This window comes from Pleurodeles waltl, chromosome 10 (genome assembly GCF_031143425.1).
Source record: "Pleurodeles waltl isolate 20211129_DDA chromosome 10, aPleWal1.hap1.20221129, whole genome shotgun sequence".
Taxonomy (NCBI): domain Eukaryota; kingdom Metazoa; phylum Chordata; class Amphibia; order Caudata; family Salamandridae; genus Pleurodeles; species Pleurodeles waltl.
This window is the reverse complement of record NC_090449.1, coordinates 261,244,266-261,270,953: the sequence shown is the minus strand read 5'-3', so window position 1 is coordinate 261,270,953 and position 26,688 is coordinate 261,244,266. Positions and strand designations below refer to the sequence as shown.

Here is a 26,688-nt window from a genome sequence, read left to right as displayed (position 1 = left end):
CCTGTGGCCCACGGACATTGAGGACTGGGCAGTGTCCCTACATTTGTAAATATGTATGTACTTTTTGATTTGGATGCACGTATTTATACTATTTTATCTTATTACAATCACTTTAATCAATTCCTTTTGTCCTTGCATTATTCCTGAGGGGTACGGGGTCAATATGTAGTGTAACTGCACCTGCTTGTGTGCATGGTGTTGGGGGTGGTGGTGTTGCGTGTTGCGTGTGTGTGAACTCTCTTTCCCCCCCTCCCCTATGTGCTAGGCGGCAGTACTCACCGTGGTCGCCTTCGCTGGCGTTGGTGTTCGTAGTGGAACAGAAGATGGAAGAGCATGGGGAACACATGCAAATCGGTCTCCATGGCGTTGTGGTTCTTCCCTGAGTCTCCACAGGTGAGTCCTTTGACTTCTGAGATCTGTTTCCACCAGGCTTTTGATGTTGTTGGAACCTCCCCAGAAAAAGTGGTGGATTGGTGTCACAAAATACAGTGGGCGGAACATTGTCTTCCGCCTGGCTGTAGGCGGTTACCGCCATGGTGCCTGTTGATTTCGCCCTGGCGGTCAGTGTGTTAAAGTGGCTGTCTGTATAAGTGGTTTCCACCGTGGTCATAATTTCATATTTATTACCGCCGGCCTGTTAGGGGTATTACTGCCACTTTATCACTGACCGCCAGGGTCGTAATGAGGGCCTATATTAGCAGCCCTTGAGCCATTTGAGAAGTTATCTGGGGATGAGATTCCAAATCGTATTGTTCATCCATCACTGTACAAATCATTAAGAATTATTTTGTCAATGAATACAGTTTTGTCCACCACAAAAAGAAACAAACATTGTAGTGGTCTAAAGTTTATAGGCGGACAAAATTACATTTATTAACAGCAGTAAAATATTGTAACAGAGAAACATTAAGAGTAGACTGCAACAGTAGACTCTAGAAGGGAGTACAAATTGACACTTGCCCAAAGTCAAAGTTACGGAATACGTTAGAAGCATTAAGGAGAAATAACAATCAGTCATTTTGCCACATACTCCCTCATTGGACATTCTAAATAATTTGTTGCTTTGAGTTTCCCAATCTTCCATCATGCACTTACTGCTAGGTGTCTGGACATGTTCTTAATCAATGTTTTCTTCTCTATTGCAAATATGAAAACTCAGTATAAATGTTTGACACACAAAGAGTAATCGTGTCGAGATTCATTATTGTCAACTAATGAAGTTGATGTTGCATTTTATGTAATTCCATTTTAGAATTTAAATTTAGAACGTTTTATCTTGCTAGGAATATCGGGATTCCAGGGTTGGTAGATGCAGTCAGACTAGTGATGCTGGAGGTTGTGTTACCAATTTATCTAAGTAAATGTTGTTAATCACGAACCGTCATTTTGATGGATTTATCAAACTCATCTGTTCAACATTAACCTACAGTTTTCACCCTCTGTTATTGTCTATGAAAGGAAAGTTGTATATTTTACAGTATATGGTCACACAGTTAATTCAATTTAGAAACCATGCAGCTTGATCTCTTTAAAAAAGATGAAATAAAGAACTGTTCATATTAGATTGTAAACCTGTCAAGATCACAATGAGACGTTCACCCATCTTTTGATTTCAAAGCAATTTTCAGCTGTTGATGTAGGGAACAAGGAGATACAAAGGCTAGTTCTTCGTCAAGATAATTGTTTGGGGTACCTTAAATTGTGCAGATTTTCAAAAACACCTTTGAACTTTGGCAAGTTCTTTTTGAATTCAGGCGGGTTTTCCAAGTTTTTCGTAGCTTCAGAAAGCACGTTTTGCATTTCAGTAGCCAATGAACTGTTTGGAGAGGCCATCCTGGTATTAGGAGCATCTGGATAGTCCCTGAAGTATGCTGTTGTCCAGGGATATATTACCATTAGTCTGGAAAGGCAAAAGACAGACGTAGACAGAGCAATTTATTTAGTTGCATTGCATTTAACGTTCTACTAAAATATGTTTGGTGTCTTATTTTTTATTAGCTTAATGAAATGTGTCTCCAGCTACAAAACTAACATTTACCATAATACAAACAGAAGATTACAAGCCATCAATTCAAGAACCAGTGATTACATTCAGCAGGTGATTGACAGGGCTCAGCCCTGGAGCTCATTTTTTAACACCGAACCCAAACTGACAGACTTGCATCTGTGATTGCACTGATTTGGAAGAGGCCAGTAGCTGTACATTTTGCACAAATACAGTGTTGCTCCTGAGCGATATAACCAATTGGGAGTGACATACTTTTTTTTATTTCAGCAGTACCACTGCTAGCATGGCCTACAAAGACACCAAGCAGGCCACGACACTGGATTATGTTGTCTAACGTTGGCTAACCTAAGGCAGGGTGCACGAGGACAGGGCTATATTCCTATCGCACCTCACACTGAACATTGGTTTCCTTACCAGTGAGTCAGGATGTATGAACCCACCACTGTAATTTTATGGCACCCCAGGGCTGAGTCATTCAGTGATGCGGGCCAAGATGGCTTGTATTGTGCTTCTCGATTTAGATTTTGATCTCCAGCTAAATCAAATGTGAACTTTCAGGCTGACCGATGATAGGCAAGTAACCTCTCCGGACATGTTTTATTCATTTAATACTGGTCCTTTTTCGAGTTTATTTTCAAATTATGCCGAAAAACAACAGAATACAAAGTAAAAAACAGGCATGTGCTATATACTCAGAGCAGGTTTGGAGCAATATAGTAGCAATGCATTTCTGCATTATTGTAGAAAGCGGATTGTTTATAGTACATCACAAAATTAAATTCATTAATTGATATTTATATAGTGCATAGTTATGTTCAAGTCTATGAAGGACCCAGGTCTTCCTACATCCACAGCTTGGTTCTGATGCCTGAATCTATAGCCAGTCATCGCCCCAAGCCTCATCACCTCTTGTCTTCTACTGGTCTGAGTATTGTGCTGTTATTATTATCTCAACTGATGGATGGAGAGCTGCAAGCTGATTGTGGGTCTCATTGGTTCAAATGTCCTATCTTCAGTGCAGGCCTAATTTAAGAATGTAGTTTTCCATCTTCTGTGCCTCCCAGACCTACTGATGCTGAGCTTCCATAAGATACTACTATTAGCGCAGGTGTGACCTTACTGAACATCTTGAGCAGGAGCAAAAAAAGCTCTTACCTGAGGCACATGAAGCCATGGTGCATCATACCTTTACACATAACCAATATGGCACATCTCATGGAAGTGCTAGTGGCCTTTTTGGAGGGTTTTTCCAAATATGAGACAGGGAATCTCGTGACATGAAACAATCCCTGCCAGTGTGATCTGGGAGGGGTTTGTGGAAAGTCCTTGCACTGCTTCAGTAATGCACCCTCTTTCTGTTTTTGCTTCCCTGGCCTGCTCTGTATCTTCACCTCTGCAAACATAACAGCTTTGATTCTACTAAGGAGGATCCATGTTTTTTTTTTTGATCAGGGGAGTAGAAGACTTTTAAAACAGCAAGTGTGCCCTAAGTGTACCCTCACTCATTATGGAGGGTAGCTTTTTCAACAATACCAGGATAGTGGAAAAATGATAGGCTTCTGCAAGCTGAATCAGAAAGCAGCCACAGGAGAGGATCAGCAGGAACCTTCAAATAAAATATGCTCTGTGTCCCATAATTGAGACCTCACTTAGGTCTGTTACATACTCAAGAGCCAAGAATGGTGAAAATTACCTAATGACATTCTCATTCATTTTGTCTTCTTCCTGGTGAATGTACAAATCTTCTATGGGTAAGATGTCTGTGTTGTGAGATGTTGGATTTATTTGACCAATCACAGCAACAGGAACATACCCCAGGACCAAGGCTGAGGGAGGAGACTCTTGTGATTCTTTTCGGCTCTGAATTGGGTGATCCAGGCTCCCGAAATAATAAAGCAGGTCAAAAGGCAGATCAGCTACCCAAAAATGCACAATAATTTGATAACTCTGGCATGACCTTGACTGTCCTATGATGGAGATAGAGATTGTCCCTGCAGACTTAGAGACGAAAATCTATGCTGCACATTCATATTTCTTTTCTGCAGTAACTCGTCTTTGAGTTAGCATTTATTCATGTACTGGTGATTTGGCTTGTGTGATTGTCCTTCATATCATGGTTGATCATGTCTCATCAGGAAAGTCCAGCAGTTATCTTCTAGACAGGGCACAGAAGTTGGCAATTTCTGGTATCCCTTGCCTGGTCCTAGCCTAGAAGGAACTAACAACACAAAGTCCTGAGGTGGTCTTCGAAAGAGTGCCTCTGAAGTTTGGGGGGAACAAAAGGGACAGACTGCAGAGTATTAATTCTTATCAATATCCAATGGCCACTGGCAGGAAGGCAGAGGGCATTCAGCCGATGAACACCTTCAAAAACTATCATTTACTGCAGTGCACACCCCTCTGGACATATCTAGATGGAAGGGAACCAAGAGACCGTGATCACAAGAGATTGCGCTTGAGAGTTAGAACAAAGACCTACTGAGCATGAGCTTTTCTGTTTTTGAATGGTTTCTCATACAAAAAACAGGAAGGGCAATGGATAGTAACATGGATGTATCCTTAACTGGTTTCAAGTTAAAGGACAAAATGTACGTGCAACTGGTCGCAAAATACTGGCTGCAACTTGCAACCAGTATTTTTGTGATCACTGTGGTAATTTGAGAAGCGGCCTATATTCTAATAGTTCATTTTGCAAGTTATCGATTTGGAGTGGGTCACAATTTGACCTATTTCATGAATATTAATGAGGTAGGTGGCAAATTGTGACCCACTAGGAATCACTAGGAGAGATGGTGACCTGCTGAGGTCAGCAGACCACCATGCCTGTTATTGTTTTCAAATAAAGCAATTTGTAGGCAATTGTGTATTCTTTAAATGCAATCTGTGTTCCTTATAGGAAAACCGGATGCATTTCAACAAAAAAAATAAAAGTGTATTTTGAATTTTTTAAGAGTAAGCCCTGGTCTGCCTACTCTTAAATATATTTTCTTTAACATTCACAAAGGGGTAGGTATCCCTTGGGGAACGGATCACTCATACTTTGAGGTGTCAGTAAAACATTAATGGTTTACGACTGCATTTTGGTTGCAAAACATTGATACATACCACTAAGTTTCAATAGTTGGAAAGGATGCCCTAAACACTCCCTGTCCATATTTCGAATAGCTATTAGGAAGCAAACCCAACTTGTGATTCAGCAATGAGTTACTGAATCTCTAGCTGGGTTTGATACATTTGAAAAGCCTTTTTATGGTCAAAAACGGTTTGTAACTGCAAAAAGACTTCATGCATTGGGTCGAAAGTTCAATAAAGCAAAGGTAAATGTTAATAAACTAGTAGTGCACCTAGAAAGATATATCATGGAGATAGTGAAGTTTAGACAGGCCAGTTGCATTTAACCATTGAATCTGTCTAGTACACCTATCAGACCAGCAGTTTCCATTATGCCAACTCATCTACAAGAAAGAATGAGAATATGAACAGAGAATGATAAGATTGGAACATGAGCCTACAGATGCATAGATCAGTCGGACTGAATGAAAGGTGTCAACTAGTTTTTTTTTTTTTGTTTAATTTTTTTTTTTTATTGAATTTTGCACATATTAACATACAATAACATAAACATAGACAGGTCCCCTCGTCTTAACAATAGCAGGATAACATAATGATCCTTCTCATCTCGTCGCTGCCCCAAGTAGCAAGAAATAAATTGCAGTAACATATCTCACAATGAGCGTCAATATCTGGGGGCACACCTACTAGTCTACCCATCAGTCACCAGATAACAAGGTCATCAACGTCAGCCTTAAAGAGGTTCATAAGCAACAGAGAATCTTAGCGTAATATAGCAGAGGGGGGAAAACAACAAGGAACACACTACTCTAATAGGCAGGTGGAGCACAAACCAGAACACTCAGATCTGTCTCAACAACACAAGAGCATACCTAATCCATGGGAAGGAGGGATGAGTCTCTCCCGTGGGCAGCTCCAGTCATATCACTTACACACTGCAAGCAGCTAGATAACTATTAAAAGGGGCCCAAATATCTCTGGGGCGAGACCCCCCAGACATGAGGTCCCAAAAGGTCACCAGCTGGTCATGACAGTAGGCAGCATCTCGCAACCATTCAGATCTGCGCGGAGCCCTCCTCCTACCCCAACACATAGCAACCCTTCTTTTTGCCAGCAGCAGAAGCAGACCTGCCAAACGCCTGTGTGGCCCCGGGATCTCGTCCATACATCCAAGTAACCCAACCCTGGGGGAGAGAGAAAGCTCCAGATCAACCATGACAGAGATAGCTTGCCACACCTCTACCCAAAAATCATGTACTTCCGCACATTCCCATGCCAGATGTAAAAAGCCCGCATCCGGAGCTCCACAGCGGCACAGCGCGAGTTAGAATGTAGGCCCATAGAGTGAAGCCCCTTGGGTGTATAATAAAGGCGATGCAGGAACTTAAAATGCAGCAGTCGCAGCCTGTAGTTCGGGGACAGCACTCTCATATGCACGCAGCACCCACGCCATACAGCCACAGTAATGGGTTCGCCCAATTCTTCCTCCCACTCAATTCTGGAGCGCTCCCCAGGACCATCTCTCTGCTCTTGCATACAATTATACAGCTTGGTCACCAACTTGTCAGGAGACCGTGCACTGCAGAGCACTTCCAAAGCACGAAATTCTGACGGGGCTCCAGGTGGATTAAGAAATCGGTCTCGCAACATAGCTCTAACTAGAAGAGCGCACAGAAGCTGCAGCGCCGTGCCCTCGCAGCCAGCCAGAGCATCCGAGACGTCAAGGAGACGTCCGTCCTCCAGCCAATCTCCTAGCACAGTCAAGCCAGCAGCACGAAGAAAATTACGCACCCCACCATCTCGAAACATCCTATCGTCTTCAGCCGCCATGACAGGGAGCGAGGGGGCAAATGGAACAGTAACTCCAGATCGTCGTCTCAGCACCTCCCACGCTTTCATGGTGCATGCCACTGTATCTATTCCCGTGGCCCGGGACAGTACCTGATTACCAAACATACGCACCAAACTATCTGGCCACACGGAGTCACTCTCTGGCGCCAAGTGCGGCATATAACGTATCTGGTTCATCCAATAATACGCAAAGTGGGCCTGTGCACAATAGTAATAAAGTTCTAAATCCGGAGCAGCAAGCCCACCCAATTCAAACGGCAGTGTCAGCTTCTCCCAGGAAATACGCGGCTGCCGCTCGCCCACGCCAAACTAATTAACGCGGATCGCAATTTCCGAAGGTAGCCGCCGGCAAGAGGGAGCGGGAGATTCACAAACAGGTACAAGAACTTAGGAAGCACCACCATCTTTGCTATGGCAATATACGTCCAATTAGCGAGAGAGGTAGAGCGCGCCAGATCTCAACCTTTTCCTCCAACCATGCTAATGCAACATCATAGTTAGCCTGTCGCAGTTTATCAACATCTCTGCACAACTGGATACCCAAATATCGCAATGGTCCCTCTGTCCATTCCAGAGGGTATCGGGAGGTAAATTGCGTCACACTGGGGGTTATAGGCAATATTGTCGATTTCGACCAATTGATAGTGATTCCAGAGAGGCCGCCAAAACGCACAACTTCATCTAATAAGATATCCAAGTTCCGACCGGGGTTCCGCACATACAACGCAATATCATCAGCATATAGCGAGATCAAAACTGGTCGTTGCCGAAACTGCAAGCCTCTATCATTGTGTCTCTGTCGCAACCCCGGCGCTAAAGGCTCCATAGCTATCGCGAACAGGAGGGGCGACAGCGGGCACCCCTGACGCGTACTGCGCGCAACTGGAAACGCGGCCGACACACCTCCATTGAGGCGCAACCTGGCAGTGGGAAGAGTATATAGTAGATGGATCCACTGCACAAAACGAGCACTGAGTCCCACCCGGCCTAACAGCGTGAACATATAATCCCAGGCCCAAGAGTCAAAGGCCTTGGCGGCATCAAGAAATACCGCAGCCACATTATCTCCATCCCCCAAAAAACCTGTCACCGCAAAGAAAGTACGCAAATTGTGGCTCGTAGATCCTCCAGGGACAAAATCAGACTGGTCCGGCAACACCAGCCGAGAAAGAAGGGGCTGCAGACGCGTCGCAATCATCTTTGCCAGAATTTTATTATCAATGTTTATCATAGAAAGAGCGCGGTAAGAGTCGCAACGCGTCGGGTCCTTCCCAGGTTTAAGAATTGTTACCAACAAAGCTTCTCTAAGGGAAGCCGGAGGCGACCCCGCCTCCAGGGATTCCATATACACCTCCAACAAGCACGGGGCAAGGATATCTACATATTCTTTATAAAATGCCGGGGAAAGGCCGTCCACTCCTGGAGATTTATCCCCTGGCAACCCACGGATAGCCTCCGACACCTCCTCTACGGTGAACGGTTCATCTAGATACGCCCTGTGCGCCTCCTCAAACCAGACCAGAGCAATATCCTCAAAGTAGGCCCGTATCGCCTCCCCACTTGGGCCTGCCGGGGCTGCGTAGAGCTGCGCAAAGTATTCAGTGAACACCTGCATTATATCATTGGAGCCAGTCACGCTTCCACCACCGTCGTCAATAACCTCTGTGACATAATTGCTGGCCCAAGGCCTACGAAGCATGCCCGCAAGTGTACGCCCTGCTCTCTCACCTTCTCCATATCGACGAGCTTGGGCATATTTCCCAGCAAAACATAGCTCTCTCATAGAGGCCTCCTCATACAAGGAAACCGCGTGTCGGATTTCAGCAAGCACCTCGCTCGACCAGCTGGATGCCAACTGCCTCACCAGCTCTACAAGCCTACTCTCCATATCTGCCATCTCCCGCCGCATGGCCTTCACGATCCCGTGCTGTTTGGAAAGACACACTCCGCTTATAACAACTTTGAATGTCTCCCATACGGTGCCCACTGAGTTCACAGATCCGCGGTTTTCAGAAAAAAACAGCTGTATCGCCACCCTGACTTCCTCCCGAAAAACCTCATCTCGTAGTGCACCACTAGGCAACCGCCACAAAGTCATCTGATGCAACTCACTGGGTATCAGTAGCTCCAGCTTCACTGGTGAGTGGTCCGATAAGGTGCGGGGGAGGTGATCTACCGCACTAGTCCAAACCTCCACCTCTCTAGTGCTCAGCCAACGGTCTATACGAGACCAGCTGCTATGTACATAGTTCAGACACGTCCCCTCTCTCACACCCGCGTGCCTCCATCTCCACAGATCCACTAACTCGCCACTCTGCATTACCGCCGTCAGGGACCTTGCCGCCGAGACGTGCTGAGGACTCCACAAGTCGCCACAGCTCCAAGAAGAACTCTGGGTCGTCTACATTCGGTCCATATACTGCCACAAGTCGGCAGGCTCTGTCGAGCAACGTACCGCTCAATAAGACGTATCTACCATTTGGATCTACAATAACTTCGCTTGTGCGCCACTGTAACCCCTTTCGGATTAGGATAACGACTCCATGAGCATACCCAGAGTACGTGGAGCAGTGTACTTCGCCAACCCAGCCGGCTTTCAGTCTACCCATCGTGGTCGCCACCAAGTGTGTCTCCTGCAGCATACAGATGTCAATGTTGTGTCGCTTAACATATGCAGTTACCAATCGAGCCTTCCTCCAATCATTAAGCCAACGTACATTTCACGTCAAACAACGAATCAGCGTCGCTTCATCACCTCTCATCCCATATCACAGACGCCCATAACCTCACATGCAAGCACACCTCCACCTGCCAGAAACTGTAATAAAGAACAACCATGACATCTATAAAACCCAACATAACAATCAGCATCAATCTGTGCCCTCCCCCACCCACACTGGCCCCCCAATCGGACCCTTACAGTAGCCCACCCATTCAACCCCAAGACCCACCCCCAACTTCGAAAGCAGAAAGTAATCGGACTCATCCCAGGGGCAGTGGTCGGCCATCAGCTCTCCACCCAGAGTACACTAGGGGAAGAGGGGCCCATGGGCCTGGTAGCAACCCACTCTACAGACTCAGCCACACAGGACTCGGCCCGCGCCCCCCCCGGCAGCCCCAATCTATGCACTTAAGTCAGTCACAGACGGCTAGTCATTATCATTTAAATCAGCCTCCCCAGCCCCCGGCCCTCTGGACCCCACAGCCCCGCGCCCATCAGGCAAGCGCCTAGCAAACTTAGTCGCCTTCTTTGTGTCTGTAAAGTACAGCGCCTTTCCCTCGTGTCGCACCCTCAATCTAGCTGGATATAGTAGAGCAAACCCAACTCCAGCCTGATTTAGCAGCCGTTTGGCCGGCAGGAATGCTCGCCTCTGAGCCTGCACACCAGGGGTGTAATCCGGATAAAAGTTAAGTTCGGAATTCTTATAAACTGATGGCCTTCTCTCCCTCGCCAGGCGAAGGAGGGTGTCTCGGTCTCTATAGTTCAGCAGACGCGCTATGATTGGCCGTGGAGGCGCTCCCGGCGGAGGACGGGGTCCCAAAGACCGGCGCGCCCTCTCCACCACCAGCATCCGGTAGAGTTCACCAGTAAACAACTCCGATAACATACTCTCAACAAAGTCTTCCATGCGACCGAAATCCGTCGCCTCCGGAAGTCCTACAATGCGGATATTATTCCGCCGAGAACGCGCCTCCAAGTCCTAATTCTTGTTCCGTATTACCTCCAGGATACGCTCCATTTGTGCGACTTGGTCTCAGTCTCCCCGGTGTGCATCCTCTATCTCTGACATGCGTGATTCCAATGCCTCAAACCGGGAATCGTGATCATCAACCCGGGCTCTTATGTGGTCTAGCCGCTCCGTCACATGATCTAGCTTGGCGTCAATGCCAGCCAGACTAGTCTTGAGTTCTAGAAACATGGATCGCACCAAAATCTCCGGGCTCTCTTCTCCTACTTCAACTTTGCTGGACTGGGAAGCAGAGGCAGCACTTCTCTTTTTTCCACCTTCAAAGGTGAGTTTCGCCGGTCTATGGTCAGACTTGCCCATAGTGCAACACTGCTTGTACGGTCACCAGGCCGCACCAAAGCGTCTAGGATTGACCAGGACAGTGGGGGTTTACTGCAATAACCGTGCACCTAGCTGCCCCACTCGCCCCTCCGAGCCCAGCCAAAATTTGACTCACCAGGTCCACAGCGAGTTTCACCACAGATCAGATCGCATTGGCATTCACAAGCGACTCACCAGTCCTTAGCCTCCGCCAGGAGACTTCACAACACAGTAAGTATTCAGTTCTTCCATCGAGTCCAGACTCCACGGTTTAAGGGCCTCGCACAGCCTCAGGCTTTCAGCAAATCTCAGCACACTGGGGCCACTCGCCTCCACCAGGTCCCCCCAAGTGTGTCCAGTAGGGTGACCAAGGGAATTCCATACAAGCCCCCTGAGCGCGATATGGTAGAGGCTCCTCAGTGGTCAGGTAGCCCTCCACTGCGCCCGAGGGGAACGTCCTCAATCCAGGCCACTGCCTTCCCCAGCTGTCCGCTCTCCTACGCGAGGGCTCCCAGGCGCCGCTATTCTCGGGTCCGTCACATCTCCTAGGACCCACCGGCATACACGCAGGTCCGGTCCTGGCGCCCCCCTGGCCTATCTCAAGCCAGGCACTGTCCTCCCAAGCAGGCAGCCAGTGTAGCCAAAGGGCCCCAAGGCCCAAAAAGGAGCACCTCCTCCAGCGCGGGGCCACTGAAGCCCCAAACGGCAACCGACGGCCCAGGCACTAAATCTGTGAGAGCTGCGGCCCGACTGGCCGCCCGTCCGGCTCTCGCACACACTCTCGCTCCCGGCCGTGCACAGTTGCCGGGAGCGGCCGCAGTCCCTCACCTCCCCTCGCCGCAAAAGCGCGCGAGGGGCAGAGGGCAGCTCCGGGCCCGGCCCCGCGGAGCCCGACCACAGCGCCGCTCTCGGCCGCCACCGCGATGCTCCACTTGTCTCCGGGGCCCCCGGGGAGGCACCGCCAGGCCCGCCCCAGCCGCTGACGTCCACAGGATAAACAAAAAAACTGAGTTTTGGCCCGAGGCCCGGCGGCCAGGCCACGCCCCCCTAGGTGTCAACTAGTTACATACAGATGAAAGCTGAGATACAGGGGACACTGGGAGAGATTGGAGAGACAGAAGAGAAGGAAGGGGAAAGCAAAATACTAGAGTGATGTGGAAGGAAGGAGAGAGGGGGGATAGTATGAAAGGATAAATAGAGTGCAGTATGGAAACAGTTGCAAATGACCGGGAGGATAAGCATGCAGTTGGGAATGGGGAAGCAAAATGTGGAAATAGAAAGATATAAAGCCTGCAAAAGGAGGGGAGAGTAGAGATGTTCGGGGGATGATGTACGACTCGAAAAATAGGGAAACGTTGAGGAAATTCAAGTGACACGGGGACAGACAATGGATAGTGAAAGGGACAAGAGATATGCAGGAGAAAAGTGAGTGAATGGAGAGAAGGGACAATATATATGCAGGATGAAAGTGAGTGAATGGAATGGAGCGATGCACTGTAGAATGTAAACATACGTGGATAATGGAGAGGTGAAGGATAAAAGAAATGCAAGGGGAGTGTTGTAGAGTGAAGGTTGGAACATAGTCATGTACATGAAAAGGAAAAGCGCAAAGGGTTGGAGACATTCTGGGAATGATGCAGAGGTTAAACGGGAGTGAAGAAATACATGGGAGCAAGAGAATAGCATAACATTAGTGTAGCATCTTTAGTGGTACCATGGTATGTGAGGCCTGTGCGTGGCCCACTACACTCCAGTTGGGGCTGTTTTGTTTTACTATTTATGCACTGGGGGTAGGGCACCCATTTTAATTACTTGCACTAAGCCCCAATAAAGCCTTGCTAATCGATTGGTAAGGGGGAAACCCCAGTCTAATGCCATTTTTAATAAATGAGTCAATAGTGCCTCCATCCAAGCCCATTCACCGTTTTTAAAGTGCCTCTTTTGCCAGGACGTTTTTTGTCTTTAAGTGATGAGTGGTATCTTGGGATGGCTAAATGACAGTGGTCAGCAAGCTTAATGTGCAGCTTTTTTAAGCTTACTCGATCGAAAGATTGTAGTGCTGTGTGCCTCCATTTTTAGGGTTGAGCACGCAAACGCTTTGGCCCCTGTTGTAATCTTTCTGTGGGCTTTTAACCATACCCATGTCACATCCATCAGTTTAGTTGGTTCCTGGGCTTTTGTTTTAATTTTAAAATTCAACTGATTTCATTTGTGAAAAGCATGCGTACGTAATGCCTTTTCTGGTGTTTAGCCCTTCTCAACAGCACCTGTAAACTACTGAAAACATACGAGGCTCCATGTTTTCGGCATAGCTTTTGGACTACTTTTTCTTTCATTTTGTGCGCAGCTCGATCTCGCTGGGCAGTAGTGGAGCGCTTTGCATGACATCAACCCTGTTACATACATAATTGATTAACTGCTGATACGTTTGACTACAATGAACTTCTGTTTCCTTTTGTGTGTGCCTTCATGCTCATGTCATGGCACTTTAATCGGCTCCCTTATGTAAACCTGTATCACTTTTCATTTTCAAGTTATGTGGCAAGAAAAGTCCAGTTAGAAATTTACAATGCTAATAGCTCTAAGTTGATCAAATGCAAGACCCATTGCATTGCAAATGCAAGTTTCTTTTTTCCTGCCTTTGAAGATTTCCCTGTGCCTTTGCTGCTTCTGCCTTTCATTATCCTCCATGCCATGGCGTATGATCCCACAAAAAGAAACCCTCAATCAAACATCTGACAGAATGAAAGATAAAATTGGCACAAAAAAAAGTTGAGAATTTAGCAAGAAGAAATCATCCTCTGCGAGCTCACCTTCTAATTGATTTACCCACCAATTGACCGAAAAAAAACGTTGTCTAATGAATGGTGCTCACGGATCAAATTCCTTGAAAAAACAGTATCAGAGTCCTGAGTCGGGAAAGATTGGCCAGCATCCGTTTTAGTTTCCGGTAGGACCAGAACGTGATAATTTATCTTAATTAGTTACTGTCCCATTTTTTTATGGCTAGGATTTTACATCCGTGCTTCAGTCCATGTTGGATATCTGTTAAAGGTCTAAAACATTAACTGCAATGACAAGCACTCGACAATGCTTCCTGTGAAGTATTTCCTGATTGTTATGTCTGGTGTGCCATTTATGGGTATACTCACTCGTTACCCTTGTGTCTACATGTTTAAGGCATTGGTTGTATGAAAAATAATTAATAGCCTTAATTCTGTATTATGGCTTTTTTGGTAATTGGGAGAAAAAGGTAATTTTATGTCGTGTGAACATATTCATAAAGAGCAATCTTTTTCTGGAGCTTTCAATAATTAAAAAAGAAGCAAACAGATTTGAGACATAGTGACACATCTTCTGAATGTTTTCACGGGCGCAAAGTCATGCAAGGTTATGCAAAGCCTTGCAAGATTAGTTACTTCCTTACAAAGTTATTGAACGCCAGGAAGGTGCACTTTTCTCAGTGCAAATAGCACACTGCTCCACCTTGTGTCACGGAAGGTGTGTTACTTGGGTGTGACTTGGGCAGAGCAGCATAAGCACTCACCATTTGTGGCCTAAAATACATGTTACTAACATAGGCGAGCAGGCATTACATGAAACAATAACTCCTCCTTGAAATAAGCACCATCAAGGAGAAACTTCTCTAAACATTCCACACATTGCACATATACTGCACTATCCAGTGAACATACAATGTGTATAATTTGTAGACTCTCACTAAGCATAGATAGAGTGTTCTACTTTAAGGGAATGAATTCAATACAAATCCTATGCTAGATAGTACACACACCTCTGCAGTATGTAACTAGGAAGCTTGTTTTTTGGGCAAGGAGCAGGGGATGACAGCACCTGCATATCATTTTTAATATATATGTCTGTGCCCTGTTGTATACTTATGTAGTGCAGCAACTTTGATTGTTGTGTTGCATTGCAAAAAAATAAATAAACACAGGACTGTTTTTAGGGTGGTGCGACTGGTGCAGCCGCACCTGGTGTTAACCTGGATGGGAGGATGCTATGGTTAGCAATAAGTTATGAAACTTGCAATTTGAAAGCAGCTGCTGAAAAGTTCCTTGTGCGTCAAGCCTTCAGGAAGCAATTAAAATGCCTAGATAACTCCTGTGATTAACGTTCTTGCTAGATAACTCCTGTGATTAATGTTCTTACTAGAGATAAAGTAGGGCAGAGGGTTCATTTGCTTGCAAATTCTTTAACAAAGCTATATTTCCTCTAGTTGTTACGAGGTGTCCCTCTCAATCCAAACGCAACCGCTTGAAAAGTCTTTCACAAAATTGCATTTTTTCATGTAGTTGCTTTATGCCCATCTCAAGCCAGATCCAACTGATTTAAATCTTCATAAAGAGGGAGTACCTCAAGTCATTGACTAGATGTCCCTCACAAGTCAGATGTACCAGCCTGAAAAGCCTCTCTCAACGTTGCAATACTACAAACGGTTACTAGACTCCTTTTGAGTCAAAGTCAACTACCTGAAGTTGTTACAAAGCTGCAGTAGCTAAAATAGTTGCTAGATGTCCCTCATGAGTGAGATATAACTTCTGTTTTAAATGTCCTTTTCAAAGCTGAAAGGGTTTGGCTTCAAAGTGAAAATTTGAACATACAGTTTTGGTACTCTACTTATTTGCACTTGCATTCTATAGGATAAATTATTATGCCAAAGACGATTTATGAAGATGAGTTAATACTGTAATTTTCAATAAATATATTCATCACTATGGAACGCTATAATAACATTCAAGCATGCATGGGTACTGGCGGTCAGTGATAAATTAAAGTACTATTAACCTTCTTTTTAATCAACTGGTGCTTCACATGTGCATTGTAAATTGCAATTGTTTATAGTGAGGCCATCCTAAGGCGGAAAGGTCCTGATCTATTGTGATATGCTGAGTGCAGTTTTACTCAGTTTTTTTTAGAAAACGTGAGGCTGGCAGTACCCAATCTGTCAGTACTTCAAATCTTTACTACATATTCCTCTCAAATCAGATGCAGTACCCAAAAAAGTAATTAACAAAGCTGCTGAGTTTGAATTGGTAACTAGACTGTCTCTCTGGTGCCACATCTAATGGCTTGAAGACTTTACAGAGATGCAGTACCTCAAATGTTACTAGATGTTCCTCTGAAGTTAGTTGCAATTATGTACACAACAAAAGTAGCTAATTGCTGAGGTGAGCTGACTCATTGTTCAAACCTGTGTGCTCTGGACGGAGAAGATATAGTTGGAGTAGCACTTCAACATGAGGCTAGCAAGGCAGCTAAAGCTGTCTTTGTGCCAGACCTAAAAACAACAGCCATGAGGTCTAGCATATGAAATTATAATTTATAAATTTTGCAGACATGAAGATATAGGAATAGATCTCCTGCTTTATGTACCTGGGGTCTTGTTGAATTGTATTATATTGTAAATGTACAGGAAATTGATTACTCCTTTTCTAACCCTTGTGAGGACACAAGGTCGAATGCTAACTAGTGATATGGACATATAGATGCTCTTTATGTGTATAGGACATCTCCCATTTAAATGAATTTTAATCAGCTGTGCTCATTTATAGGGCTATAATTTTTCCGCACTATAGTTTGTTAATGAGTTTAAAACCCTTGAACAGGAAATCCTCCAGGACAACAGCTTTTTGCCTTGAACGGGAATTCTGAGGCCTTGTGCTTAATATACCTTACAGTTTAGGTACTGGTCTGTTGGTCACTTTTGCCTGGAGAACATTATTCTTTATGGGCATGCAGTAATCAGTGGCTACTGCATAATTAAGTCTAAAACAAAGCTGTGTATTTTTTTGCAGAAGATGTCTGACCTTAATAATGCTCCTTTGCAGTTAGAAGTTGGTTGACCTGTGAAATTTTATGATAAACTACAGCTTAAATAGTTCCTTGTATCAACCTAAAGTACCGTTTTTATGCAACTGAAGGAAAGAGAAGCTGGGAGAATTATCGAAGATGTTCCACTGTTTGTAGTGCTACTAAAAATATTTGACAACCCCATTGGACTGCAGGTTTTGGAAATCATTTTTAAGTTTTAGATTCCACAATATATTTCCTTGCTCAATGGAATGAACTTGGTTGGAAGTTCCAATAGAATCTTGTTGTTTGTCACTTGTGTGGCATTGAGTGTTAAACCTTTACCCAAACTTTTGCTATGTACTGCTTTTACACATCCTGGTATTTAATTGTTACGATGTATATTTAAATAGTATAACATCTTTAAGTCAAATGTATTTTGAAGCAAATTTCTTCTAATTACATTTATCATGCTTTTGTACCTTTATTTTATTGTAAAACATAAACAGATCAGTTGATTATTGATTGAATGTTTTTATGTGATTTTCGATTATTTGTTTATGTTATGAGATGATGTAACTATTGTAAATAATGTGAACTAGTTTCCTTTTTAATTAATGAATGATTGTTCTCTATCTCTCTATCTAAACATCATGGTATGATGTTTTTTAAAAAAGATAAGCAGAGCTTTTAATAAATAAAATAGATGTGCGCTTGTATACTGTACATGCTAAAATAGATGTATGTTTGTATACTGTACATGGAGTCAACAAAACCTGTACAACAATAACTTACTTATTCCTCCATATAAACTGTCAGATGAAATAAAGCAAAAACTGTTAAATAATATTAATTGTCCGCATACCTTGATGGGTAGTACTCAACAGACCGTAACTCTTCAGTGTTCATTCATTGCAAATAAAACATCAAAGATGCATGTCTGCCTTGAACCACATGTGGGCACAATATATGTACTTATATTTGATAACTCCACGTAGTGCCACACCACTAATTAAGTGTACTTACACATTGTCTGCCTTTCATTAAAAAAAATGAAAAAACAAGTTTTCAGTGGGAGTGAGTTTACAATTGCTTTTGGATGAAGCACATTAAAAAGGAGAAAAAAAATCATAGTAAGCAAATGCATGCTGTAAGAAGCCATAAAACATAAATACATCTTAAGCCCACTTTGACTAACATTTTGCACTGGGTTTTGATCATCTAGCACATTTTTGTTATTAATTTTCTTTCAGGTGCAAAACGTGTTGTGCACTGTAGTGTAGTCTGAAAGGATCGCAAACTAGCTCGTATCACTACTTTGTGTTACTTAGGGGCATATTTATACTCTGTTTTCACCGGATTAGTGTCATTTTTTTTAACTCTAATTCGGTGCAAAACTAACTCCATATTTATACTTTGGTGCTAGACCCCTCTAGCTCCAAATTTATGGAGTTAAAGTCATTTTTTTAAAGTGGAGACCCACCTTGTCATAATGAGATGCAAGGTAGGCGTTCCCGTGTAAAAAATGACTCTATGGCCTCAACGCCATATTTAGGGGCATATTTATACTCTGCGGCATATTTATACCCTGTTTGCACTGAATTAGCATCATTTTTTTACTCTAATTTGGTGCAAATCTAACTCCATATTTATACTTTGGTGCTAGACCCGTCTAGTACCAAGGCCCTGATTTATACTTTCTTTGCGCCGCAATAACGTCATTTCTTTACGCAAAAGTGGCACAAACTTACAAAATATTGGCCCTTATTTATACTTTTTGCTGCAAAACGACACTAACTCAGTTTTGCACCAAAAAGTTTAGCATCGGCTTGCACCATTTCTGTGCACCAGCCGGGCACCATATTTATGGAATGGTGTAGCCGGTGCAAAGGGTAGGCTACAGTAAAAAAAAAAAAGACTTTAGTCGGGTGGGGCTGGCAGTATAGAAGAAGAGGGTTTAGCACCAAAAAATTACTTTAGGCAGGTTAGAGTAAAAAAAACATGACTCTAACCAGATTAGCGTCATTTTATGGTGCTAAACCTACCATGCAACATGACTCCTGCCTTAGAAAAGGCAGGAGTCATGGTCACCACCTCAATGGCCAGCACAGAAGACAGGAGTCCCCTGGGCATGGCCATTGCACCCTGTGCCATGTATGGGGGCCCATTTCAGGGCCCCTATGGCACTTTAAAAAAAAAAATGCAATCTTACCTGTACTTACCTGGGATGGGGTCCCCCATCCTCCGCAGACCCTCTGGTGTGGGTGGGGGTGCCCCTGGGGCCTGGGGAGGGCACCTGTGGGCTTATTCCATGGTGTTCCACCATGGAAATAGGCCCACAGGTCCCCTAACGCCTGCCCTGACCAAGGCTTTAAAAAATGGGGCAAAGCTTGCTTTGCCCCATTTTTTGACCGCTCCTCCCTCCCTTGCACCATTTTTGCATGGGAGTATAAATATGGCGTTAAGGCCATAGGGTCATTTTTTGCACGGTAGCGCCTACCTTGCGTCTCATTAAGGCAAGGTAGGTTTCCACTTCCAAAAAATTACTTTAACTCCATAAATTTGGCACTAGATGGGTCTAGCACCAAAGTTTAAATATGGAGTTAGTTTTGCACTGAATTAGAGTAAAAACAAAATGATGCTAATTCAGTGCAAACAGAGTATAAATATGCCCCTTAGCATAAAAAATGATGCTAACCTGGTCAGAATCATTTATTTGGACTCAAACCTGCCTAACATCATTTTATTTTAAGCTAGCCTACCCTTTGCACCGGCTTGCACCATTCCATAAATATGGTGCCCAGCTGGAGCTAAAAAATGGTGCAAGCCGGTGCAAAACTTTTTGGTGCAAAACTGCCTAAGTGCAGTTTTGCCTCAAAAAGTATAAATAAGGCCCTTAGTGTCAAGGGAACATTCCATTGTTGATACATGGGTGATCACATGCAGCCACCTATGCTTTTTTAATGCAAAACCCTATCTACTAACAATGGGAAACAGAGTGTTGCTTTAAAAATGAATGCCACTTGCAAGCAGGCGTTAAAAGAAGAAATGTTTTAATTTCTCCGTTCTTTACTGACTTTGCATGTGTGCTGCATTGTATAATGCACATAAAAAGTAGAAAACATTTGAAAAGTTGTCTAGCATAGTATTTTGTACTGAAAGGGAACCTTTCCAGAACAAACCTATGCTAGACTCACGCACACACCCTTCTACGATGATGTAGCAAAATTCTGTGCAGCGCTAAGGAGAGAGGAGCAGAGTGCCATATCTCTGTAGATATGGCGCTCTTCTGCTCCCTGCCTATCCGCAATGCAGTGCAGCATTTGTGGCTGCTGCAATGCGTTGGGTGACACTTTCATAAATATACCCTTTCATCTCTTAACATTGCCACAGCACAGCACAAAACTTACTGCATAACACAATACACACATTCTCGAGGTGAGGTAGTTTAATATTTGTCTAATAAGCCACCTTACCACCTACATTTCCTTAATTTTTAGGGATTTTAAGTCCTTTAGTCAATAACCACTGCAACCTTTACCCTAAATAAAAGCATGACATATTTTCATTCTTCATCAATGTAGTTTACTTACTTATCTAATACGTTCTCGACATCCCCAGAGTAATACTGGTCTAACATTATTCCCATTGCCAAGTAATCCGTTGCTGTAAGGGCCATTCTGGAGGTTTCAGGCTAGTCACAGTGAGTTTTTCTGCAAAAGCACAGTGCTGGTCGAGGCTGTTTCTCTAGAGTTTATATGCTACCCAGTTACCCGCCTACTGTCCCTTCCTGCTCATAATTGGCTTTTAGTAGAAAAAAGGCTGTGGCTTCTTCTGTAGGGCAACAGCAATTTTACATCATCATAGAAGAACTTCAGGGCTTTAAATTCCACGCCTGTCCAACTGCTTTTGTAAGTAGCGCAGAGAATTTTTTCAAAGCATTAGGAATACTCAAAAATGGATCTTTACTCTATTTCTTTCATGTATATTTTTCCAAGTAATAAAATGTATGTCTAGATTGTTCGAGCAACATGTAGTGTAAACTATAGTGAAAAGAAACAAATATGATAGAATGGCATGGCTTTTGAGCAAATATTCAAAATATTTTTTTTCAAGCAATTTTCTAGGCAATCACATCTTCACTGAATGGGTAAGGCTTATGTCCAGTTAATGACATTTTTAAAGTGAGCGCAAACAATACAACACTTTGAGGTCCTCTGTAGCCTCTTTTATGTTAATTGTACAGCTTACTAAGAGTTTTATTGTGCTATTGCGGCATGTGTACTTCCGTAGCGTTCTCTCTACTGCCACATGTGCTAGACTCTACACAATCGATTCTCATCGTGATTAGCTATACACACATTTGCATGCACAATAGATTTAGCTTTGCCCAACTGTCTCTCAAAAATGGAGGCACTGAGGAAAGCTAATACGCCCTAGAATTTCAAGAGATGGTTAGAAAAGCTTGTATACTAATGTACAGATTACATATGCTCATTAGCGTGATCCCAGACCTTTTCTTCATAGAGTTTGTGGCATTTTATCTCAGAAGGAATGGAAAGAAAGAGTGAACACGTAGCATATGTTTTATGATGTATTTTGTATCTGTTATCTAATTGGCTCCAGCAGTGTTCACAGATGGATTGTACGTTGTCTTCACTTGAAAAGATATTTGTTAGAAATGGGGTCTTTGGTTGGCAGTCAGGTTACCCCCAGTCCAAGCAAGGACCCTCACTCTTTGCAGGGTAAAGGAGAATAACCCTCAGTTAACCTCCACTCACTGCCTTGGCTTTACTTCAGAAGCAAGGTGTAAAGTATTTGTACCTACACACACAGTAACTTGGTGAAAACACTACAAAATGACACCACACCGGGTTCGAAAAATAGATACTATTTATCTAAGCAAAACAAGACCAAAATGACAAAAATCCGACATACACAAGTCAAGTTATGAAATGAAAAAGCAATAAGAGTCCTAAATCCTTTAGAAAACAGCGAGAACGTTGTTAGCGTACATAAATACCTGGGTAGCGTCAAAATAAAGCCACATGCACAAGTGTGCTTCGAAAAAGGCCAGCAATGTGTAGATTTCTCATCCACAAGCAAGAACGTGCGTTGTGCCTTTTCCAGTTGTCTGGCCGCTCATCATTTCATCTCTCCCGCAGAGACAAATGCGTCAATCCAGACAAGCACCTCGGGTCCGGGCAGGCTTTGCGTTAATTTTTCTGTGCCCAGTGATGTTGCATCGAAATCCGGTCTCGTGGTGCCAAGAAACCACTCTGCAATGGGACTTGCATCATTAACAGCAGCCGCTGCGGGTGTTGAGCGTCGTTTCTCCAACCGCGTTGCGTCGATCTTCCAGCTGCAATGCAGGTGGAGAGTCAATTTTAGCCGCGTGGCAGACGGTGCGTCATTTCTCATCCACAAGGCGGGTGGTACATGGATTTCTGTCCTTTTCCACCAGCCGCACCTTTCAAGGGCCCAGAGACAGGTTAGGGCACCACTTGGCAGGCAGGACTCTCAGCAGAAAGCCCAAGTGCTGACAGAGAGAAGTCTTTGATGTCCCTCAGACTTCAACAACAGGAGGCAAGCTCAGTTCAAGCCCTTGGAGATTCTTCACCAGTGGGACGTCACACAAAAGTCAGTCTTTGTCCTCTCTCAGGTAGAAGCAGCTACTGCAGGCCAACACAGCAAAGCAAAGTCACAGGGGCAGTACTCCCTCTCCAGCTTTTCTCCTTTTTAGAGGTTCCTCTTGGTTCCAGAAGAAATCTGATTTTCAGGGGTTTTAGGTGCTCTTCTTACACCCTTTTCTGCCTTTGAATTAGGCCTACTTCAAAGAGAAGTCTCTGTTGTTTTCAAGATCCTGCCTTGCCAGGCCAGGCCCCAGACACACACAGACCTTTCAGGTGTAAGTGACCACACCCCCTCCCCTCAGCCCAAGTGGCCCATCAGGATATGCAGGCTACACCCTAGCTCCCTTTGTGCCACTGTCTAGAGGAGAGGTGCAAACAGCCCAAATGTCAAACTGACCAAGATAGGGAATCCACAAACAAGCAGAGTCACAGAATGGTTTAATCAAGAAAATGCCTACTTTTTAAAAGTGGCATTTTCAAACACACAATCTAAAAACCCATGGCACTAAAAGATGTAGTTTTAAATTGTGAGTTCGGAGACCCCAAACTCCACATGTCCATCTGCTCCCAAACGGAATCTGTGCTTTAATAATATTTAAAGCAGCCCCCATGTTAGCCTATTAGAGAGATAAGCCTTGCAACAGTGAAAAACAAATGTAGCAGTATTTCACTGCTAGGACATGTAAAACACATAAGTACATGTCTCACCTTTAACATACACTGCACCCTGCCCAGGGGGCCACCTAGGGCCCACCTTAGTGGTGCCTTACATGTATAAAAAGGGAAGGTTTAGGCCTGGCATGTGGGTACACTTGCCAAATCAAATTGGCAGTTTAAAACTGCCCTCACAGACACTGCAGTGGCAGGTCTGAGCCGTGTTTACAGGGCTACTAATGTGGGTGGCACAACCAGTGCTGCAGGCCCACTAGTAGCATTTGATTTACAGGCCCTGGGCACCTCTTGTGCACTTTAGTAGGGGCTTACTAGTAAATCAAATATGCCAATCATGGATAAGCAAATGTACACATATAATTTAAACAGTGATCACTTACACTTTAGCACTGGTCAGCAGTGGTAAAGTGTCCAGAACAAACAAAACAGCAAAAACTGAGTCTAGCACACAGAAACAACCTGGGACATGGAGGCAAAAAGTTAGGGGAGACCATGCCAATGATGCCAAGTCTAACAGTATTTAGTTATATAAAGGCCCTTAGGCCTTTCTCAGCAGATTACATCTGTTCTTGTGTGTTTAATAAGTACTCAATGTGGAATAAGGTATGCTGTATGCAGATGTTGACCTTTACATTTGGCAACGTTCTGCTTATCATCCAGCAGATGTGCTTGGGTTAAGGTACTGTTTTCTGCTTGTGCCTAGTAATACAATTCAATATGTGGCCCAGAAGTATTTTCTATGAGATTAACTACCAAGTTTATCATTCATTTGGGATTTCATTTACTGTGTCTTTATTGTGGCTTAACTCAAAGTTGGTTGAGGTTTGTGCTCAATCAAGTTTTTTCTCTGGTCAGCCTGTCCTAGGTTTTCTCTACTTCACACTTGAGTCCATCTGGTGATTTCCATGAGTCCGCAGTGTGCTCATGCCTCATAAATACTCGCACTTGCTCACACTCAAAACTCTTCGTACATCCTATACATCTGTATTTGCATGTGGCCTTTATTATACTGTTAGCATTTGGAACAGTTCACTCCTTCCATTAGTCAGAGTCGTTGATGACTCATTCTTTTTTCGGAGACTTCCCATTTCCTTCTCTGATCAGCGTGCTTCTTAATTGGGTTACCCTGCCACTTACTGGCCTTGAGTCACAACATATTTTTCTTGGACAGTATATTATTTCTTCTACAGAGATGTGCATGCTTGTGCAGTTTTTAGAATTATTGGTTCTGGGTAACAAACTAGCACTACTTTAATTTATTGTTTGCAAAGATCCCATAAACAGTAATTTGTATGTTTCTGTAAACTTCTATATCGGGATTTATGAGGGAGAAAACTAGGGAAGGGCAGAATATCTGTTCCCCCTGCAGAATTGGTGGAATTTTGACTACTCTGCACTTCTCTTGTGACGTGGAGTTCTAGTCCAATTCCCCCAATCGCTGTGTAGTTGAATGTTCTCTCATGCAGGTCTTCAGAATGGTACATTTCTGCACACAAGTGAGTTTTGGTGTCCCCGAGCGTGATTTTCAGTCATTAGGAGGACACCTGGTGAGATTTTTCTAACTTGGGCAGTTGCTGGCGGTTATAACCATTCACTGTCAGAAGGCTGCCACTTAAGTAGAAAATATACTCAAGTGGTAGCTAAATAAACTGGAGTAACTTCACCTTGTGGTGGTGCTCATGCTGATTTTCGAGTACCGAATATGCTACAGGCGCTAAATCACAGCACATGCCTATTTCCACCAATTTGCTCAACTCCACAGAATCTTGTGGATTTTTTATGTAACTCCACAAATTTGCAGAGTCAAGTTCCACAAGTTACAACCACCTCTACTAAAAACATGTTCTGAATGCGTAATTTAGGGCCAGATGTAGCAAGGGTTTTGCTAAAGTCTCTACGCGATGCAGAAACGCATTTTACGAGTCGAAACTGACTCACAAAATGCGTTTCTGACTCGCAAATAGGAAGGGGTGTTCCCTTCCTATTTGCGACTCGCAACGCGATGCAAGTTCATTTGCGACAGCGAAAGCGGTCGCAAATTAACCCGCAGTTACCATCCACTTGAAGTGGATGGTAACTCTTTCGCAAACGGGAAGGGTTCCCCATGGGACCCCTTCCCTTTGTGAATGATATCAAAAATAATTTTTCAGAGCAGGTAGTGGTCCTATGGACCACTGCCTGCTCTGAAAAAAAATGAAACAAAAGGGTTCGTTTTAAGGAAAACGGGCTGCAGATAGAAAAAAAAACTGCTTTATTGCAAAAGCAGTCACGGACATGGGCCCCGTGAGTGCCCAGACTCGCAATGGGGTCGCAAACTGCGACCCACCTCATTAATATTAATGAGATGGGCCTTTGCGACCCCATTGCGAGTCGCAGAAGGTGTCTGAGACACCTTTCTGCATGGCAAATTGCGAGTTGCAATTTGCAAGTCGCACAGACTCGCAAATTGCAAGTCGCAATTTCCTTTCTTCCTACATCTGGCCCTAAGTGTTTAGTACTCATGTTTTTCTCATTTATTGTTTCTCTATTAATACTGCTTCTATTCTGTATCTTCTCTTTCTCTTATGTACATATATTTATTTTCTTCCTTTGTTTACTCTTTTCAACATGACGCAAATGGCTATAGATCCCACTTCATTTCTTCATGATCCTGCTGAACCTTCTTTAAAGTGGTGGAATTCAGATATTACAATGGTTATCCTGGGCTAAATTTAAACCTGCTCATAAAATAAGTATCTTGTATTACTATCTTGAGTGGAAGGTCAAAATATTTTTGATCATCTACAAGACTTTATACTTGGTAAAGATGATCATGTTTGTATGAATATCAGGTTGCTTTGAAACAATTATAACATTATTTTGAAGGCAAAGTAAATCTTGTAGGGACACACAACATATTCACCTGAGTGCAAGGTCCAAATAAATCTTTACATACTTATGTGACAGCCTTCAAAGTGGTAGCTTACAATCGTGAGTTTGAAAATGTTTATTTTCAATTGAGCAGGTTAGGGCACAAATATTATCTAGAAGCAATTCTAAAAAAGTTCAACATAGACCTTTCTTTGACTTGTAAAAATCCAGTTTAGATGAAGCAGTGGAAGCTTGCCCATAATTTTGAATGCTTTCAAGAGCATTCCAAGCAACTAGATTCACATTTTAATCAAACTGCCAAGGTCAACAATTGTATCCAAGTCTCCATTCAGGCTAAAAACAGTAACAACAACAAAGGGAATTTTTTAAATATTTCAAGATAACAAAAGAGTTTTAGATGTTGTTTACCTGCTTATTTGTCTAATTTCAAAAATTACCGGGCTGGTAGACAAGAGTGTTGGAAATGCAATACGGTGGGCCATTTTGGAAACATGTGTAGAGGAGGGAAGTGTCCAGTTGGTTCGGGGACAAACTTTGTTTGATGAGGCTAGTATTGTTCAAAATAAAATTGATGACCTGGTTTTTCCCAGTGAGGGAAATTAGCTGTGTTGACAAAAAGGTTCAAATGTATAGTGATTCAAGTGTCAATATTTCCATTGATAGGTCAAACATACCACTATTGCTTGATTTAGGAGCAAGAATTACTATCATAGCTATGGAT

General features: G+C 43.6%; 1 protein-coding gene across 1 annotated transcript in view; it reads right to left on the bottom strand.

The window, feature by feature from the left end:
- The window catches only part of LOC138260743 (hemoglobin subunit beta-like), a 70,385-nt gene extending 49,880 nt beyond the window's left edge, over positions 1–20,505 (bottom strand). The window contains exons 1-2 of the mRNA XM_069209213.1: positions 20,385–20,505; positions 1,694–1,900 (exon numbers count right to left, since the gene is read on the bottom strand). Of these exons, the coding sequence (XP_069065314.1) occupies positions 1,694–1,900; positions 20,385–20,470 (293 nt within the window). The 5' untranslated portion in view covers positions 20,471–20,505. The remainder of the gene's footprint in view (positions 1–1,693; positions 1,901–20,384) is intronic.
- Positions 20,506–26,688: the final 6,183 nt, after the last annotated feature.